Below are 22,439 nucleotides of genomic sequence, written 5' to 3'. Positions count from 1 at the left end.
ATGTGGAATAACCATAATCTATCTTTTTCTCTCAGCTGAAAGTTGCCAAGAGCCTGTTTCACTCGCCACATCCTACTAATCACCAAGTCCTGTGGATTTTACATTATAAACAGTTTGTAAATTTATGGTTACCAGTGTAAGTCCTGAAGCCAAAGTAGTAAGGTTGATAGTGTGGCTCAGTCACTTTCTATTTTACTTTGGGGAAACTGCTACGTTTCATATTGCTCATCTACAAAATAGGAATAATACCTATGTCAGGGTTGTGTTTTGAGGATTAAATGACCTACTACCATAAAGCACTTAGAAGAGTATGTAGTACATAGTAAGTGCACTATAAACCTTTCGCTCTCCTATTACCACCAAATCCTAGGTCACTTATCTGGCCAGTACCACTGCAGTCTACTAACTGGGCTCCCTGTCTCTAGTCTTGCTGCTTTTAAATCCATTCTCCAACCTCTAGTCAATGATTTAATGCAAATGTGGCCATGGGCTACCCTGTCTTATTCCTATGCACCTCCTGTTCCTGGCATGTCACATACAGATCTGCAAATGTTACATCCTCCTTCCTAGCAGCAAGATTCATCTTGTCTTTCTCAAAGTCTGTTACCAGGCCAAAAAAATAAGAAACAAGGTAAGAAAAGGTAATAATTTTTAAATAAATTCTCAGATACTGAGTTCCCTTCTTCCTGCTCTATAAAAATATTTTCTATCACTTGTAGTTAACACAAACTAAGGCAACAAAGCAGGAGAAAAGGGGGCAGGAAAAAAAAAGGTAAACTAACCAAGACATTCTGTATTAAAGGCAAAAAACTTAAAATAAGTATGAAGTAGCTATGTAATAAACATCATCGAATGAGTAATGGCTAGGATATTGTTTTGCAAATGCTTGAAGTTTCAGAACTACATTCAAAGAATGTATTAACATGGCTCCAAATACACTGTCTGAAAATAAATCTGCGTGAATCTCCCATATACCATCCAACACTGAGCTCAAGAATTACCACCTCTATAAGCTTCCCTGCCACACAGAGTTAATCCTGCCTTCCTCTTTAACTCTGTATCTTGTATCACTCCATAACACACAGTAAGCCATTTACATATTCTTCTATCCTCCCAGAATAAGAGCTTTCTGAAAATAGGAGGACTGGCACCTTTGCACACCTATTACCTAGTGAACTGTATGGCACAAAATAAATTCTAATAAATGTGTGCATGATATATCGTATTTCATGAAATACTATTGTGTGATATAAAATGTTTTCCTATATCTTTCCACATTTTAATGTTTCTGAAATAGGAATGTCTAATAATTAGTAAGTATGTTTGACTACCATGTGTTCCCTTCTCTTTTCTCTTGGAAGGCATCTAACACCTGGTATTCAGAGAGTCCAGAAAATACAATATTGATGAACAGTTTCTAGCATTAATAAAAACTGTATCAACAACTACTTTTCTTACTGATGTGGTCAATTCTTAATTTTCTATGGTAATACAGGACAGGAGTGGCTAAATATTCCCTAATGATGGAGAAAAATATATAAATGATATGAATATATTTACCAAATAAATCACTTTTTTTCTGAATTATCAAGTTATTTTTCTGAAACTAGTATCTGAAAAAACCTGGTTTCTGAATATGTGCCAACTATTATCAAAATATTCTAACACCTCAATTAGAATCAAAAGATTCTAACACCTCAATCAAAAGCATACAACTATGAGCACATTAAACTAAAAGCGTCATCTGTTAATATGCTATAACATATCCACCTTTTCTTTCTTATACTTACTACTGGACTTTATTTTAAATGATGGCAAGATATACTGCTTCCTCAACCATGTTTTTCCTCACCAAATTCTGTAATTCTGCTTTCATGAGACAAAGTCTTTATTATGTCTACAAGATTTAACTTTTGCCTTTTCCACTTTTCCAAAACTGTTCTGTCATTTAATACATCTCTCATTCTAAACATCTTTGCCCTCACAAGGTTTCAGCCTCCTTAAATTATTAATGATTGATGCCCTGAATGTCCTGTTCTTATGTAATTAGCCTTTTTCTCTGCCCACTACCCTAATCTGCCTATGTTTTAAAAATATATTCTTATTTTTATTAAATGAATCCAGCAGGGTACTTTTAATTTCTCACTAAAAATTAAGTATAAAGCATGACATTACAAATGATTAATTCTAATCAATGTGATAACATGCTGGCAAAAACCTGGATAGGAAATAGAGGTAATTTCCCCAAAGATTTACCAATTGATGTCCGTCTAAACCTGCAAAGGTTGGACTTGATCAGATTGTGGACTAGACTGACTTTAGGTAAATCTACATGATGAACATGAGTTACTTCATAGTCAAACATGCACTACTTACATCAGAACTTACATCCTGGACTCCTAAGAACAAACAAAGTTTACAATATTGGAAAGATTATGGGATATTATCTCAAATGCTAAGCCTCCTGGTGTTTCTGTTTTTATTTTTCTGTAAATAGATGTACTTTCTGACGCAATTAACTGAAAAAGTTCTATAGGAAAATACCAGTTTCTTATACTAAATGAAAATGGCTCTATTATTTAATTTAAATCTAAAATAGAAATAACATAAAAATGTAGATATTTATATTAAGAGAACATGCTTTTATCAAAAAGAAAAATTGCCTTTGACTCTAAACCACATCATCAGCTGTAAAGCTATCTTAGTTTAGTTTCTTTAAAAGCTACAAACTATATTCATATGTAAAATTACTTAAAAAGAAAAAATATATTCTCATTTCGAAGGGGAAGTAGGAAAGCTTATGAAAGCTGTTAATCCCCCCAAAATCTGCTCTTACTTACCAAATTTTGGAACACTCTAGAATTATAAATAAAAATGCTGTTATACTTTTATAATACTTATAGAGCACTAAATATATTATAATCAAATCTCAATTGAAGTTTAAATATACTTTACAATTATTAAACTAGTCATTTAATACTTATAATATATATTTAACAATTACTATTTCCTTAATCACAAAGCTAATGCCAGTGTCATTTACCTGATATGAAAAAAACTGTCCAAAATGTAATAAATATAATTTAAAATTATCATTCTGAAAGCTAATCACCTAACAGAAGTCATTCATAATTTATGGTATTTCTATGGTTTTGATTAATTCATTTTAGTTAATACATTTTTATGTTTGCCATTTCCATGGAGATTACAAAAGTTATCACATACGTATTACAAAATGTATCTGTATAACTGAATTGACATTAAGCCTATTTAATCTAGAACATTTCTAAAAACTTCACTGAGCTGCCATAATTTTTGTCAGCATATGTAGTACTGAATGACCATTAAAATACCTGAATTGAAACTATTCCAGTCTAGCAGTTTGTAAGATCTTGTGTTACCCATAATTCCGACAAAGGCTGAGTTCAAAACAGCAAATTAGTAGATCAGTTTTAGGTGCAGAATAGTAAGAAAAAAACAAAAAACACTACAAATAAGAACACAATTGACAACACCACTTGACAGGAACTAGAAAGACACAGACAGCAGAGTTAATAAGAAGTAGAAATAGACAGAGAAGAAGGAACATGCTATCATAATCTAACATTAACTAAAGTCTAATTAAAGATAATTATCTTTTCAAAACCACCCCATTCTTTCCCTTATTGTATGACCCTGTTTGCTTAGTGTTTAAAAAGAGGAAGTTCTAAAAGAAATAACTCCAAAATAACAACCCATAGAGTTAGTAGGTGGTTGTGATTTTAAAATAAGACTTTTCCTTTTACACTCAGTGTGAAAAGAAAATTTCCCATATTCACTAGTCAAAAAATAGCTGCAAGACTCATCTGAGAGTCCAATACAGCACTTTTAACATTAGCACATGCACCTCATCCATCATAATTTTCTCTTGGCAGAGTAACTCAGTGTCATAAAATTAATACATCATCATTATGGTAGATGCTAACTGAGTTTTGTTTTGTTTTAACATTCAGCTCTTTTCAAAATTAAAATTTTTTCATGAATAATTATTTAAGGGGCCTGGAGATTAAGAAAATGTTAAGCAAATGTTCCTTTTTAATGCATAATACACATACAAAAAAAACAATACAAAGAATGTGATGACTATATCAAAATAATATAACTCGACCATTAGACTATGTAATTAATTTGTGTTTAACTGAAAATAAAACAAAACTGAAATACAACTTATATAACATTAAAGTATTTATATGTATATGCCCACAGTCTTCTGGGAAATAAAACATTAGTAACTGAGAATTTCTCTATGTGAATTGAAAAAATATTCTGATAGAGAAGGAAAGGAAGAGAATGGATGAGCTGTAGTTACAATACACAAAACATATTCTGTAATAAGGAAGGATTTGTGTTTTCTTCCCTGGCTCTGGATTCTTACATTTCTTACACAGCTAGAATAAACTGGCAAGCATGGAAAACCCCCAAAAGCAGTTGTTGTTGCTTTTAAGTAATGCCATGTAAAATATGGCTCTCTACTTAAACTTAGTTAAGTAACCTTCATTTGTTCTCCCAGACTCTACAGCTTACTCAGAGTACATGGAAGTAATGATGACACCAAAATGTTTTCAATAAACAGAAGACATCACCAACAACTGAATATATTCCTGAATTTTTTGAGCTATTAGATCCACGGGTGGGTGCCATCTATCAAAATATTTGAGTCAAGGGTCACAGAAACACAGGTAACTGGCCTTGGGTCACCCAGTTAATGTCAAGTATTAACTCAGTATTTCCTCGCACTTTCCAAATAATTCAAGTTCCTAAACACATCGGTATGAAACTTGGCATAGTCCTCAAGGTCTCAATCCAGTAAACTGGCCTCAGTCTAAACGTGCCTTTTAATTATTGCAGAATACGCAAATACTACATTAAGGTAAGATCTTAGATTGACCCAAAAAGTAAGGAACAGGGAAAAAATAAAATAAACCAGAGAAGAAAAAGAGAAGACTGGTGCTTAAAAGATGTATTTGCTCAGCTTTAGAGTTAAATAATCCTAGCTAGTCTTGCTTTTCTGAAATCCTGTTCAGGGTCTAGAAATATTCCATTCTGCTTAACTCAAATGACATCAAACCATGGGACACAGATTAAATTTCCTAAAAATCTAAAAGAATGGTAATGCTCTATATCCTCAAAATTACTATTTGTGTTTAGCATACAATGATTTCAAAGCATTTTTCTCTTTTATATAGCTGTCGGTACAAGCCCCAGGAAGAGGTTACTGAAAGTGACAATTTAAAATTTTCAAAAACATATCTGTATTATGTGCCAAGTAAGAACATTAATATAACTTCAGGTTTAAGGTATGTGATCAAAATAATAAATGATTTGAGCAAGTTATTGGGCATCTAGTCAATGAGAGATGTGAGAACAGATTCCACAGGAAAGTTCCTACCATACTTATCATGCTTATTTTAGGTTTAGAAAAATCATCAAAGCATTTTTGATCCAAGGGCTTGAAATTACTAGGACTTCCATGCCTCTTCACTTTTATAATCAAGACCCCGTGTTTTAAAGAAGTGAGCTGTTATTTTTTCTTGTTCACTTATATGGAACAAATAGCTACATAAAAGAAACCAAGGACCCAAAGAGAATAGTTGCCTTTTTTAAACTCTTAGGCACTCTACACAATGTTTACAATTACATTTTAAAAGAATACTTCTTTTATGAATAAGGAAATTACTCAAAATCCATAAAGAGTTATTGCTAGTGAAAAGAATTAACATCTTAAGCTAATGGCCACAATGATCAAATTGTAAAATTTGTTATCTGCATGGGTCAAAGAAAATAATAGCTGACTCAAGAGTGACTTAAGGATTCCCTCAAAGTGATATACCTTGGCCAAAGATGAATCAAGATTTGTTCTGTATACAAAAGTAACTAAAATATATACTTCTACTTAGTTTAATTATTTTTAATTAAGATTACTGCAAATATTTTAGAGCAATGTGCGTCAGTTCATACTTTGTCATTTTTCTTTCTGGATAGATTTGGCTTAAAAAATTATAAAAATCAATATTAATAATCACAATGTAAGTAAATGAAACATCGAGAACAAACTTCTAAAGAACATACCAGGATTGTGGATACGATCCAAAAGCTTCACAGAGCGTGCACTAACAACTCCCCCGACATGCACAAGGAATCCAGGAGGAAACGCGGTCAAGGTAAAAAATGGAAATTCCTAGTAGAAAGAACGGGGGAAGAAAACAACTGACCATGTGTGAAGTACAAAAAGTGTGCTTGTTAAAAAGCTTGTCATAAGGAAATGAATTCTACCCCTTACAAAAGGCTACCAATTATGCATTACAGATGCTTTGTAATTAAAAGGTTTCTTGGATGTTAGAGTTCTAAATCCATTTTCCCATGTGTGAACACTCTTTTTATCAATTCTAAATGAGAAAAAAAAACGTTCTCAGAGTTCCAAATTAAGATATTTGAACAGGGGGCTTCCGTAGCAGCCCAGTGGGTGGGACTCCTTGCTCTCACTGCCGAGGGCCCGGGTTCAAACCCTCGTCGGGGAACTAAGATCCCACAAGCCACACGGTGTGCCCCCCCCCAAAAAAAGATATTTGAACACACTCTTCCTTCCTTGCAATGTCCTATTCTGATGCAAGGTGGCAATGAGACGGGAGGGCGGGTGGGGGGGGGAATCTGCCTGCCCCGCTACCCCACATCTACTTCTCAGTGGGCGTAGACTCTCCCTCAACACACATACCCTATCCCGGGCTACCGGTAAAGACTCTGAAGGTCTGGGGCCGGAGATGGAAAAGAATGTGGGACTCAGGGAGTAGGAGACACAGATGAACAGAGCAGGTTGAGAGCTACGTAGAAAGGTGAAGAGAAGAGCCAATGTCAAGTTCAGGTGGGCAGAGAATCACTGTGCGAGATTATTTACTCTATCAACATGGGGGCGGCAGGAAAAAAAAAGTAAAAACATAAATGCGTATTGAGAAAGGGGAGAGGTATGCAGATGACAGTAAGGGGGGCAATAAAATTCTACAAGTTCTTTTAGGCTTTATTCTCCCCTTCTCTCTCAAGGATATCAAACTTGTCAATTTAGAGACAAAGAGAAGCATGCAAGAGAGAAATGGTCAAGCAGAGAAAGGAAATTCATTGAAACAACACCCAGAAAGAAAGGGGAGTTCCTGTGGTTGCCCAAATACAGAAGCCTCTCATGTTGTACAAATTGGATGCAAGTAAGGGAAACTTAATATCCAACCTGTCTAGCTGCAAGATTAATGTAGCTCACTTAACCAGAAGTCACTTACCAGTAGCCTCAGCTATTCAGAACATAACTGAGAACTGGCAAATAAGCAAAACAGGGCTCTCAACAGTCAAAAGAACTGTTACGGTTCCAAGTACTAAACTTCAGGTACTTCATTCATAAGAGATCCCCACAGACCATATTCATATGATGATATATGGTAATTATAAATGTATAATGTTAGGAACATATTCTAAAATCTATTGGTATCTTTTTTTCTGGACCCACAGCAGATTAAATGCAGCAAATAAAAGCTGGGAGATAAAGAGATACAGAATACTACTAGAAGCAGGCACATTAAACACAGCAAGATTACTGATTGTCTGCTTAAATCATGGACAATACGAACTGACCAAAGCATAATTCACACAGCATAGCAACTTGGAGCCATTTACCATAGAGGCAAACAGTCCTGCACACCTCAATAACCCATGAGATACAGTATTAAAAAATATGTGTGTGCATATATGTGTATACATATACACACATACATATTTAGAAATAAATTCATTCGAATTTAAAAGTAATCTTTAACAAGGGCAAGAAAAACCTAGGCTATATAAAAAGGAGTAAAAAAACAGTCAATGGAAGTGGACAGGTTTGGCCCAGCTGATAGGAAGAGGAAAAGGAAGAGAAGGGAGACGACGGGAGGAGAATTTTACTTAAAAGTATTATAAAATGGTTAGTCAAGATAGCTCCTTATTTTCACCTAAATTTTTTAAAATATAAGTTTTAAATGAGAAATGTACAGGTAAGCTTATGTTACTGGCAACTTTAGTATTTTACCTAATAAGTTAGATCTTTAAGATTTTTCAATTTTAAGAATACAGAAGTTTTTAAATTTCCTCAAACTACTGTGGCCAAGTATAAAAAAGCACTTTACACTTAATCTTGATAGTTAACATTTTAAATATTCTGGGTAAGAGACACTGAAAATAAAAATTCTGTAAGCTAAATGGAAAACTACTTGCACCAAAAATTGAGAAATAAATTAGGTAAATTCCATGCTGGAAACCATCTGCATATAAGATTTTAGATAAGTATGAAAAAAATGAACCTAAATGATTTCTCTATTCAGGATTTTTTGACTCTTCTCCCCAGATTTCAGAAGATGGGATAAAGGGACAGGAGGGAAAGCATCACTCTAGAGCCGGTCACAGCAGAAAATGTAGGGGAATGGCTGCCCAAAGAGGCGGAGACCCACCCTACCAACTTAAACTCTGTCCTAACTGTCCCCAGTTCATCCAGCACACTCCCTCAGTTTAACACACAAAATTTAACCTACAATTAAAATGACATCGTTAATCAACCCAAACTAGCATCTTCAGACAATTCTCGCAGAAGAGCTACTGCCAGTATCTCAGCTGTTAAATACCTATCCTCCCACTACCATCACCAGTGACTACTATGGAGCACTTACAGCGTGCCAGTCCTATGCACAGTAGCTTAAAACTATGCTTCACAATCTTTCCCACACCCTGAGATGGAGGTACTATCATCTCCATGTTTCAGGTCAAAAACTGAGATGAAGAGAGCTTAGGTTCTCTCTGAACCACAGACTTTATCACCTGGCTTCTTGCCATTTCTGGTTAAAACACTGAGTTAAAGAATTGATTTTAATCTCTAGTCTGTTACTATACCTGATGAATCTATAGGTTCTCTTTCACTGAAATAGACAGCCTCCTTAAGATCAGCCCAAGCACACCCTGCTTTCAATGTCCAGGTGGGAATGCCAGGGACTACAGAAGACATTTTCTCTGGAAAGCCCTTATATTAAAAATATCCTGGACTTCCCTGGTAGCACAGTGGTTAAGAATCCGCCTGCCAATGCAAGGGACACGGGTTCGAGCCCTGGTCCAGGAAGATCCCACATGCCACGGAGCAACTAAGCCCCAGTGCCACAACTACTGAGCCTGTGCTCTAGAGCCCGCGAGCCACAACTACTGAGCCTGCGTGCCACAACTACTGAAGCCCACACGCCTGGAGCCTGTGCTCCGCAACAAGAGAAGCCACCGCAATGAGAAGCCCACACACCGCAACCAAGAGTAGCCCCTCAGTCTCTTCAATAAGTGGTGCTGGGAAAACTGTATACCTACATGCAAAAGAAGGAAATTAGAACATTCTCTAACACCATACACAAAAATAAACTCAAAATGGATTAAAGACCTAAATGTAAGGCTGGATACTATACAACTCTTAGAGGAAAACATAGGCAGAATACGCTATGACATAAATCACAGCAAGATCTTTTTCGATCCACCTCCTTGAGAAATGGAAATAAAAACAAAAATAAACAAATGGGACCTAATGAAATTTAAAAGCTTTTGCAGAGCAAAGGAAACCATAAACAAAACGAAAAGACAACCCTCAGAATGGGAGAAAATATTTGCAAATGAAGCAACCGACAAGGGATTAATCTCCAAAATATACAAACAGCTCATGCAGCTCAATATTAAAAAAAACAGAAACAAAAACAAAAAAACCCAATGAAAAAAATGGGTGGAAGATCTAAATAGACATTTCTCCAAAGAAGACATACAGATGGTTAAAAAGCACATGAAAAGATGCTCAACATCACTAGTTATTAGAGAAATGCAAATCAAAACTATAATGAGGTGTCACCTTACACAGGTCAGAATGACCATCATCAAAAAATCTACAAACAATAAATGCTGGAGAGGGTGTGGGGAAAAGGGAACCCTCTTGCACTGTTGGTGGGAATGTAAACTGATACAGCCACTATGGAGAATAGTATGGAGGTTCCTTAAAAAACTAAATATAGAATTACCATATGATCCAGCAATCCCACTCCTGCGCATATATCCAGAGAAAACCATAATTCGAAAAGCTACACGCAACCCAGTGGTAACTGCAGTGGTATTTACAATAGCCAAGACATGGAAGCGACCTAAATGTCCATTGATAGAGGAATGGATAAAGAAGCTGTGGTATATATACAATGAAATATTACTCTACCACAGAAAAGAACAAAATAATGCCATTTGCAGCAACATGGATGGACCTAGAGATTGTTATATTGGGTGAAGTAAGTCAGACAGAGAAAGGCAAATATCATATGATATCACTTATACATGGAATAAGGCTACAAATGAACTTATCTACAAAACCGAAATAGAGTTACAGATGTATAAAATAAACTTATGGTTTACCAGGCAGTAAGGGAGGGGGGAGGTTTAAATTGGGAGATTGGGATTGACACATACACACTACTATATATAAATTAGATAACTAATAAGGACCTACTGTATAGCACAGGGAACTCTACTCAATACTCTGTAATGGCTTATATGGGAAAAGTATCTAAGAGTGGATATATGTATATGGATAACTGATTCACTTTGCTGTATAGCAGAAACTAATACATCATTGTAAATCAATTATACCCCAATAAAAAATTTTTTAAATAAAAAAAAAGAGTAGACCCTGCTCACTGCAACTAGAGAAAGCCCGTGTGCAGCAACGAAGACCCAACACAGCCAAAAAATTAATTAATTAATTAATTAATTTTAAAAAAAATCTTGCCCTGTGGAGCCTAGATAAGACTTCATATGTTGATACTTTGACATAAGCCAAGTACATGCAGCATAAATCATTTAATAGCATGTGCTCAAAGACAGGCTAGTTGAAAATTCTGAGAACAAAATGGATTTTTTTAAGAGTTAAATAGGATTTTTCTTAGAAGATATTTAAGCAATTTGTTTTGAAATCAGGGATTCTTTTTATTATCTCAAGACACCAGAAAAAACTTTCTAGATATAAAACTCCATGCCAGGTTCCTACTATGATTTATTATATAATTTTATCCCCACTTCTAAAAAGATAATTTGTCAAAAAACTCTGCTTTATATCTAAGTTTCCCAAAGTTAAAGAAAGTTTCTTTCTTTAAATGGAAGACTCCATGGTAAAATATATTTGGGAAATACTAGGTTAAATTAAGTCAATTAGGTTTCTTTATTGAAGAAAAATATACATCCCGGAATCTAAAAAGTAACTTCATTTTTCTTACAAGTGAAAAAAAAATCATATTGAAAAAATAAATCTATTTGCTTTACAGCAAATAGTTCATAGGCAGAACCTAAATCTAAATAAAAGTTTTATCTCTATTTCTCATCTCCCAATAATCTGATACCTATTACCAAGATCTTGCCAACTTATTTTTTAATGCTTTTGTGAGAGAAAAAAAATAATAACGCTTTTATTTTTGAGAACTGCTACTTGAATAACTCATAAAATAAAAGATGATGGACAAATAAAGCTTCTCTTTTCCATAAGAAAAAAAAGCCATATAATTTATTAAAGGTAGCAAGGGGTAGAAATGAGTATTTTAAAATGAATATATAAAATGGTAAGTAGATCATGTGTTCGACTTGATCGAGTGTTCAACTTGGCAGAGTTAAGGCATATCTGTACACATACAGGGAGAATTCTTCATACTTCTGTACATATTTTTCCCACACTAATGGCAACCACGGGTAAATGGGAAAGCCAAACAAGATAATGCGTTTTCTATTTATTACGTACACAGGGTAGAGAGGGAGGCTCACAAATTCAAGTAACTGCCACTGCAAGGTTCGGTAATGTAAATACATTGCCAACTAAGGTTTTATAAAGTTGTAAATGAAAACTGTAGTTCTCCACACCTTTGCTGTTAATGCCACGAGGATTATCTAGTAATGTATGCCCAATGTGTTAATGTGTCCAAAATTTTAAGAATTTTTGAAAGCATATTTGAAAACATAAATATTATCCAAACTAAATCCAAAACAATTTTCATTGATTAGTATTTTTTTTTCTTTTAAAGCTAGGTGCTCTTCAAACTTCTTAGTACAGAGAGTGAAGTCACGGGCTTAACACACAAGCAAAATCTCATTATAGCAAATGTCAAGGCAACTCAAGTTTTTCTGTTCCTGTGAATTCTAGAATGGTAATTAGACTACAGGAAATATTCCTAGTGTACGGGACTCGGGAGTGTAAAACTGGGAGTAGGGAGGCGGTAAGAGCTCTTTGGCCTAAAAACTGTAAGTGACACAAACACCTTTATCTGACCTTCTTCCCCATGTTGTTAGTCTATGTTTGGTTTCAGTGCACAGTCTGAATGTTTAGGTGGGCTACTTGATGGCAGTAATTGGTATGCCTGCCAGATGTGAGAGTAGCTGAAAGGCAACTGCTGCCTGACAGAGCATAAGGCAAAGAACTAGGTATTGCTAAAGTCCCATCGCTCTGTTTGTTCAGCTCTGTTCTCTCCAGCCTCGTCTAACAGGCAAACAGTGCGTACACAGATACTTTCAGCACCAGGAAAGAAAGTCTAAAAAAATTACTTATTGTACTGTTTATAATAATAGGATCTGAAAAACACTCGTCTCAAAAGTCAACCTCTAGAAAAGAAATACCTTTTGTTTATAAAATACATCCTTTTACAGGCATTCACTATGTTTCATCTTTTTTTAATTTAATGCTAGTAAAAAATGGAACATGTAAAAGAAAATTCTGTGAACGCTTATAACTTCCAAATCAGACATAATGAAAGCTATGGAACTGTGCCTTAAAATAACTGACATGACATATAAAATCATGCACTGTATTAGTTGAGTAGAAAAAAAAATGAGCCTCATAGTGCTATTAAATTAAAAGAAAAAAAACTTTGCATTATGAAAAGAAAAAAAGCTGGCAACATTTGTTAACAGCTTAAATAAAATTTAAATGATCAAGATTAAAACTACAAAAGCTACTGATACATGAAATAAGTTCTCACACAGGTTCAGAAACATACCCGCCTCCTACAGAACCTATGAGGTGATCCTCCCTTAGCAATGAAGTTTATACCAAAAAATAAAATATAAAAAGAGAAAATCATCCCAAAACTTTAACTATTCATTGTTCCATACAACATATTTAATAAAACAAATTTATAGCAATTAAAAGTGATGTATGCACATATTGAACAACCACATTATCTATGTTAATCTGTAGAAATATGGAATCTGGATTTCTTAACCCCAAGGACATTGGCCAGTGATAAAAATCATCTCAGAAAATAAATATATTAATATACTAAAGAATTATTTTTAATATAACATCAATAAAATTTTTTCTAGAAAATTATTTTCTTTTACATATTATAACTTTAATGTAAAATCAGAAATGATTTCATCATTCAATAGATATTTCTAAATAGATTATTTCTAATATAATATTGGAACATAAAACAAAAATATTTATAGAATTATTCCAAATTAAAAGTAATTATTCATAAATGAATTACTCTGATACCTTAAATATATTTTGGATTGAAATTACAGTATTATAGATACATGACCAAAACTAGTTTATAAAAATAAGTTATAAGTACATGGAAGCATGATAATAAAATCATATTAACAGTGTAAGAATAAAGAATGTTGAGTGACTCTTACCCTCTGTTCCAATGCTGACTGAGTCTGTTGTCTTAAAAGAGCTTTAAAGGGCCCCCCTTCTTTTCCAGCACTACCACTTCCCATTCCTACAGAACATCAGTACATAAATAACAACCAAAAAACAACTAGAGAAACAGTTTAATTGCATTCATCTTCATAAATATCATGAGTCAAAATCTGTTAAAAACAATCCAAACATTTAAAGTATTTGTGATGGCAACTAAGCACGTATTTTACTTTTTTTATTGACAAAGTTTTCTTTAGAAGCAAGATGCCAAAGTCCTACTGATCACAGCAAGCTTTGGACTTAATTTGTTCTAAAAATCATTTATAAAATTATATTAATTTTATTATATAATTTTATAAGTTATATAATTTATATGTAAATTTTTATATAATATTCAATTTTTAAAGTTGAATCTTCTAATAAAAAATAATCAATATAACACCAATTATTTATACCATGCTAACAATTTAAGAGTACTAGAAGAAATAAGAGAAAAATTAAATGTTTGTTTAAAAGTAAATATATAGAGAGAAAAAGCACTAATTGGGCTTATATAAAATATTCCAAAATTCTCTAAAGAGCATGAATAATTTCAGGCAATTTTGAAATACAGTCACATCTGTTTTCTGATAATTTCCCATTCCTAAACATAACATTCATGACAAAACAGTATTAATATTCATATCACAGTTTTCAACACTCGTTTGCAAAAATTAACATAAAGAGTTTTTTTAAAAAACCAGAGGCATATAATAGACACCTCACAAATGTACACAGTCATGGATGAAAGAATTACATTTCCCAAGCTCTTAGATGTATTTTTTGAAAGGCTTAATTTTAAATTTCTTTCCCTATCTTAGTTTATTATTTTGGTAATACTAATAGACCAATTATAGTCAAAGAATTATAGAAAGCAGGGGACAGGTGAGAAGCCAGTACTCTACAAACTAGAGTTAATAGTTTAGTCCCACCTTTTAAAACTGAAGATACATGCAGGCAGATTTACGACGATGAGTTAAAAAAGGAACTAATTTACTTTTATATTTTTAGCTGTTCTTGGATAAGGAAACAAAAGTTAGCATGTGTATAGTCCCATTCTGTTCTTTAAAAATAAAAAAGAAATGTATTTTTCTTGTAGCAACCTAAACGTAATTTTTAGAGACTATACAATACTAAACACAGAAATGAAACTAAGATCTTTATATGAAGCATACTGAAAGCCATAAAATAAAACGTAATTTTGTAGAGATAAATGAAATATCAGAAAATAGAGCAGAATAACTTGAAAATTAATGCAACGGACAGAAAAAAATGGACAATGAAACAATATCACCAAAATGAGACTTAAACTGATTCAAACAGAATAATTTACTAATGTAACCATATGGTTTAACAACATGATGGTATAGGTCCAAAATGAATGGAGTTGGTGTGAAGGGAAAGAAAGTAAAGCATCTAAAACAGAAACTCTGATAATGAGAATCTAATAATTATTGGAAATATACAGATCTACGTGTCCTTAGACATATATTTTTTAATACATAAAATTCTTTTAGCAGAATATTCATAATTATCCATCAAGTAATCCTCAATCATGTCCTCATAATAATTCTAACCATTAAACTCTGTCTGCCAATAAGAAAAATAAGAGTACATCCTGTGTAAAATACCCAGTACTTCTATATGGTATGAAATAATTAATTTTTTTCAAAGATGATTTAAAATAAAGGGATTAAAAAGCTGACATAATATGATCCTACCAGAAGCAGCCAGGAACAGCTCTTCACTGAAAGAAACACTTTTCCTCAGAACTGGGCTGACAAGGCTAGAAGGATGAGGGGGAAGGCTAGATTCCGAGAGGAGAAGACAGGACTTTTTAAGATGAAGGGAACCACAAGAGAGAGAGGGGGAGCTGGGACACAGGTAAATCCTAGCCCCCTGTGGGTAAGGTGCTGTGGAGGAAAGTAGCAGAGAAAAGTTGCAGATTCAGAAGATGACCAGAAAATACAGGATAAGGAAAGCAATGATGAAGCAAAACATAACAGTAGAAATGAACTGTAAAATGCATACACAAATCAAGTAAGCATATGAAGTCATCAGCAAGATCATCTATTCAACATAATATAAATAAAAGGCAGAGTCTAAAACTCAACAAAACCTTTACAAACTCTGCACTCATTAAAATTTTTTAAATCACTAACATAGGATTTTATGCCATTCTAATTACTTTTAGCTGACTTTCCTGCCATTTTTTGCTTAAGACTGTGTAAAGCTAAAATGTACCACATTTTTTAAAGCCAGAAATTTGTCTCAAATATAAAAACTTATTCAAAGTGGTAAAAGTAGAGTTCTTCAAATGTTCTTAACTAAAACATACCACTTATGAGTATTTTAATTGAATACCCATTCAAAAAATATCAATACTTGCTACCACATTAAGCAGATAGTCACCATTATTAAGTTTAAATAAATAAAATATTAACTTCTTTCTGTCCATCTTTGAGATGTACATTAATGATTTTTTTTCCTCTAAAATTTTAAATATGCAAATCCTATCACAATACTGTTTATATTTACAAAGATTTGAGTACCTATGAGCCAAAGAAATACCCTCTGGATCACAAAAAACATACATGGCAAAAACCTGACCAAAAAAAGTAAAAACTGGCTTGAGTCAGGTGTCACATCAATATCCTAACATTAGAATTCTAAAATTCCACTCCTACTAGTTGAATACTTGAAAAAAAAAAAGAAAAGAAAAGAAAACCTTGTAAAATGTCAAAAATTAGACTCTACAAAAATATTTAAATCAATATGAAAGCTTTAAAAAACCCATCTGAAGACCCATCAGAAGGTGGGTGATAGCTTTAACTACGAACAGAAAAACAACTTTCTCAGTCTAAGTTTTATTAACTTTATTCTATTCTCTTTTTGGCTCTGCAATTTACCTATAATAAATCAATCATAAACAACTAATCTATCATGAAATACATGCTGAACTATAGCTCTAGGAATTTTAGAACATTCATAATTTTGCCACTTTAAATCTCCATGAGAAATAGGAATGCTCCTCAGGAGTATCTGAAGATTTTTCTGGGACCCATGATAAGGCCAAACAACTAAAAATTGTTAATATCCTATAAATATGCGATTGAGGTTATAGGAAAACAAAATGATTAATTTAGCGACAGCTTATAAATATAGAAAAAAATGAGAATAATACCCCTTTTGTAAGTTAATTTTTAAAAACTAAAAATTTGGAGCTAGAAAATAAAATGCAAAAAAGTTTTCGTTGATAGTACAATTGATTGCCTACTAGAAAGCTAAGGGAAGAGAAGTCTCGCTCAGTTAATTTATTACTTGACAATCTTCTTTAGACTTGGCTTTTCTGGTGAATGAAAAGAAAGAAACAGAAAAACCAAGGAAATACTTTCAAAAATGTGTCTGTAGTATGGCAAAAAAAAGGAAGATAAGAAATACTGAAAAGTGACCTGGAATACACAGATAAACAACCAGTGGACAAAGCCTCAAAAATACTTTTAAGAAAACTTACTCTTCAAATGCTATCCTAGGTCTTTATTGTTTTCATTGTTATGAATTTCAAGGCCAGAACCTCAGTCTTTATTTAAAAACAAAACAAAACAAAAAAACCCACTTCACTACAATTTCAATGGTTCAGTTTTTATGACACAAATATGGTGAAGATGCCATATTCCAAAGCATCCATTACTATCAAATATCACATTAGGTTGTTATTTATAATTATACATGTAAAAATAAAGCAATTATTTTCAAAGAATTAGGTGTTAATAATTATCTTCTTTACATTTGTGACTACATTTATAAAAATAGATATTATGTCTATAGGATTTTTTTAAAGGCCCTTTATTTACTTTGGAAGTAGTGCTGGTTCTTTTCATTGTTTTCATAAAATCTGGGGTCATTTTCTAAATCTCTTGTCTAACACAAAAATAAAGTTATTAAAGATGATAAATTAAAAATAATGCAAATAAACTAGGCAAAATGTTTTCATCAATCTGGCAAGGAAACTCCCAGACAAAAATACTATTTGCAAAAATTGCAAACTATTAACTTTTAAATGTTTTATTTATTTTTTATTTTTCTTAAGAATAATAATTCAATGACTTAAATAAGCTAATTCTATTTTAAGGAGTAAGAAACTAATTTGATTTTTTAAACAGTTTTTATCATAAAACATATTCACAAAAACTCAGAGATTAACAAAATACAAATAGGAGAGGGAAAATTTATGAATTTCATACCCTGGCAAATATGCAAGAATAAGTAAAGCAAAAATGCTATTTTCTTACCTAGAGAGTAAGATTAGCAAAACCAAATATTTTAAATAATAAGCTAATAAACAGATATATGTACTCCAAAATAACCATATCAGTGATAAGATTTTTTTCTTAATAAAATCTTAGAATAAATTCCAAAATAGAAACAATGAATTCAAAAATGCTTATACTGCATGAGGAATTGGATCGCAAGCTACTAGTGTTACTTTCTATTCAAATGCTTTACGATGTTATTCCTCTTAATTTGAGCATGAAATGGAAAATGACTACATGCAAAAATAAATCCTGGCCTTCTTATCTACGCTATGATTAAATCAACAAAATGTCACTCTCTGAACAAGGTAACTTCTGAACTACACAAAATTTTCACATTTTAATTGTAGTAACTGAAAACGATCAGTATTCACATTATCTTTTAACTTAAATGCCAAAAACAGGAAGAAAGGCTTGGATGGAAAGCTAATAAGGAACATAAACAAATTTGGAAAAAAAAGAAAAAAGAGAAAAAGTGAGTGGAAGTGCCTTACCAGTTTTGGGTGTCAAACTCAAATCTGTATCAGAAGAAGAGGACTGTCGACTGTAGGACTTGGAAGGTGAAAAGGAATAAGTTTGGTTTTTCAGAGGGGTTGAGGGTCCTGATGAGTGAGTATTGGGATTGGGATCTTCATTGAAGGGAATCCTGCCAGAAGAAGGTGGAGAAATATTAAGTAATCATGTGCCAAAGGACTTGACGGAGGCAGCATGATCTAAACACCAGGAAAGTATTGGGGCAGGGCCAGCAGTCATTTCTTAAGTGTGGAGCTGGGTGTGAGGCCAAAGACATCCAATTGCTGTTTAACCATTCATCATTCTCCAGATAAGTAATTATCTGCCTTGAAACAGTTAATAAGCCAAGTAAAAAAGCAAAGAAGCATGAAATGGCAGACTAAGGGGGTAAAAAAACATTAAAAGAAGAAATAAACAAAAAGAATAAATACATAAATAAAAATATTTTCAAACAAACAATGCTTTTTTAAGTTACGAAAGAAAAAATGATGACTGCAAATGGTGTGTGTAAATATTCACAATATTTTTTATATTTGCACACACAGATATCTTGAAAAGAAAAACATGTTTCCTTATCCTATAGCATCAAGAGTGCCACAGCTAAAAACACAGCAGAGTGGAAAATGAATATAGGCTACACAGAAACACTGCATTTTATGCAGAAGAGTCGCTTACCTGTTTTCCAACAGCTCTCTTCCACAGAATGAAACAGACCCTACTGTAACAAGTTTTGTATATAAAGAAAATAAGCAAATCAGAAGCTTTGGTAGCTATTTCACTTAGAGTCCAATCATCAATTTTATGTCTAACCAAATGCAGAAATAATGGCAAAAATACATACTGGAGGATTCTCCTAAAAACGCACAGTATACATATACAAGATAGGGTTCTTAGAGGATCTATGGAAGAGACTTTGGAAGCTGGAAGAACACTTTCACTTCCATGTAGTTAGAGCCTCTGCGGCGGCTAAAAACAGGATTTCTTCAGTGCCGCTGGACTACGAGTGAGAAAAGGAGGAAGCAAAGACTTGTGGTACCTGCCTACGCTACCTGCCTGCCTGCCCTCTGCAGCCACTCTGCCCGTGGCCTGCTTCCCCAGCTCTGGAGTCTGAGCAGTCTCGTACCAGTATAGATGAGAGTGGGAACAGACACAGAGAAGTTCTGAGTAAGTCGTGAGCCAGTAGCAGTGTGAATTGGGCTGTTGTGAGTCGAGCGGCATCCATGGCTTGGAGGATGAACCAGCGGAGACCTGAGGGAATTTGTGGTCAAAGTGGAAGAAAAGAAAACAATACATACAAGAGATAGCAAAGTTATGTTAAAATAATTTCAAAGGAGTTTTTAGTTAGGGGAGAAGAATTATTTTTTAATCCCTAGCATGCACAAAACAAGTTGAGATAAAAAAGAAGAGCTAAATATTAATTTGTTAAGAAATAGTTACAAAGAATCAGATTAATAAATTAGGAATGTGAATAAGAAAAATAGCAAGCAGAACTGCCAGTGGAAATAAATAAGAAAAAGATTAAAATTTGGATTTTCAGTTACTTTAAAATGTTTGCTATTATTTTGATCACCACAGAGCTTACTAAACAATATTTCAGGAAGAAAACACACATAAAAATGAAAAGCCAAATATGATGTTCTTATACTACTTTGAAACTGAGATATGAATAACTGCTGATATAATTATATTTTTCTACAAAGGAAGTTTAACTAACAGAACTGTTTCTGTCTAGCATATCAAGACAGAGTTATATAAGAATATGAAAAATGACAGCATAAAGAGAAATGAGCGAATTGAATTAATATAAGTAGATCCAATTATTCCATATTTCAGCACCCCAAGTATATAGCTTAAAACCAGGTTACACTGGGAACAAAACAAAGCAAAGGGACACCGCTTTAAAAAAAAAACATTAGTTAAGCAATATAATGACTTTTGTGTAGCTTTCAAACAGAATAGATTATTAAACTTAAACAGAATTTAAACTACATTCTAAATTGAAATTGTATAAGATATCAACTAATATTCTTCAATAGATCACATCTATGCACATGTAAAGGATACTTAGACCAGATACACAGATACATACATCTATGGCACTTAAAATTTTCACAAAGAAATTTAGCTGAAAGAGCAGTTATAGTGGACGGGGAAAAAAAGGCATATTATATAATTAAGAATCCTAGACTTCATATTAGCAACTATTTCATTGTACAATGCCTTCCCTTATGCACAATGAGGGGAAATGAATTAAGTCACTACACTCTGAAAAACTATCATACTCCCATTTTTTTAGAATTCAAATTAAAAGTAATCGAGAGCCCAACTTTTCCTGGCCTTTTTTCCTTTTCCGCTGCCCAGTGAACATTCCCAATAATCACAATTTATCAAGATCCAAACATGAGTTTTCGTTAACTGACAATAATGGTCTTTTAAAGACCATCTACTTTCTGAAAATATCACTGTTTTTACTATAGAACAAATGTTTCTGCTTTTGTTGCTAATTTAAATTTTTTAAGTGTTTAACTGGTAAAAATCAAAGATCTCATTGGTGAGCAATTTCTACACAAGCAACTGGGTGAGGTTTTATTTTTGTTTTTTCTTTCTCTGTTGAAGTAAGTGGCTAATGGAGTTAAACAGTCTAAGAATCGGTGCCGGACAGAGGAGAAACTATGACTAATGTCTCCTAGAAAGTACTTTTTTTTAAAGTAGAGAATCAATAAACCATATTTAAATGCACTTTCTACCATCAAGATAGTTCAGCTAGGAAACACCAAAGAGCTTTATACTCCGTAATACACTAAATATCTAAAAGGAAAACACAAACTGATGGAGTAGAACACACCATTAATAAAAGTAAAATAAAATGAACATCATTAAATGTTCAAATTATGACATCAAATTAAAATCCAAGTACAATGGAGAGAGCATCACCATGATGTATTCTTTGAGTCCTAATTCTTATCAATCTCCTTGCATGAAAGGTTGCCTTACAAGAATACCCTAGTGGTATTTCTAACATTAAATCTATTCAGGCAGGAACATAATCCAAACTACCTTATCAAATCTCTGTCTAGAATCAACAATGTTAAAATTAAATACCAAAATAATTATAATCAGGTGACTCATAAAACAATTTTAAACTAGCGCCCAAATTGATTCATTAACAAAAATACAAAGAAGCTGGTTGAAATAAGGCAGCCTGAGTTTTTTTTTTTTAAATAACATGACTTATGCAGTAATATGCCATTAGAAAATCTTAATGAAGCCACTTAAATTCTTCATGGTGTGAATAGCTGACAATTTAAGGCAAATGGCTACAACAAAATGAGAAAAAGAAAACTTAGACAAGCTCAGATTTACATTAATGGAGCTCTTCCTGAATGAAGGCGAAATGTATTCCCCTACCATCCATGTATCACTTTAAGGCACCAACAGGTACTGCAGCTTTCTTTCCACTAAGTAATTCAGTGAAAAGAGGAAAACTTCAGACATCACAGTTGCAAAGGCCAGGCCCCTTCAGGCAGTACAGATAAAGCTGGAGGGTGGCAGAAGGAAGAGGGACCCAGCTCTTTACTTACATTTGCTACGGAAAGAGAACAAAAACCTAAATCCCTCAAAAAGTTATACCTGCAATCTGACTTTACCTGTAGCAGAAGGCAGTTCGTATCTTTTTTAAGACAGATTTTAAATGGAAGATAAAGCAAATTCACTCAATAAATCATTTAAAACAATTATTTCACTTATCAATGTATTTCCAAATAAAATTAGGCAATATATGTAATACTGTGCTCCCTCTTGTGACTAAAATTTAACCCAAATAACTAAAGGCC

At 33.2% G+C, this 22,439-nt stretch overlaps 1 protein-coding gene across 3 annotated transcripts in view; it reads right to left on the bottom strand.

The window, feature by feature from the left end:
• C2CD5 (C2 calcium dependent domain containing 5) overlaps positions 1 to 22,439 on the bottom strand; it is an 85,237-nt gene that overhangs the window by 42,730 nt on the left and 20,068 nt on the right. For all 3 annotated transcript variants that reach the window (XM_082634579.1, XM_082634580.1, XM_082634581.1), the window contains exons 8-10: positions 18,588 to 18,739; positions 13,735 to 13,820; positions 6,109 to 6,217 (exon numbers count right to left, since the gene is read on the bottom strand). In XM_082634579.1, coding sequence (XP_082490705.1) covers positions 6,109 to 6,217; positions 13,735 to 13,820; positions 18,588 to 18,739 — 347 coding nt within the window. The remainder of the gene's footprint in view (positions 1 to 6,108; positions 6,218 to 13,734; positions 13,821 to 18,587; positions 18,740 to 22,439) is intronic.

This window comes from Mesoplodon mirus (genome assembly GCF_964341445.2).
Source record: "Mesoplodon mirus genome assembly, chromosome: 11".
NCBI lineage: Eukaryota > Metazoa > Chordata > Mammalia > Artiodactyla > Ziphiidae > Mesoplodon > Mesoplodon mirus.
This window is presented reverse-complemented; position numbering and strand designations above follow the sequence as displayed.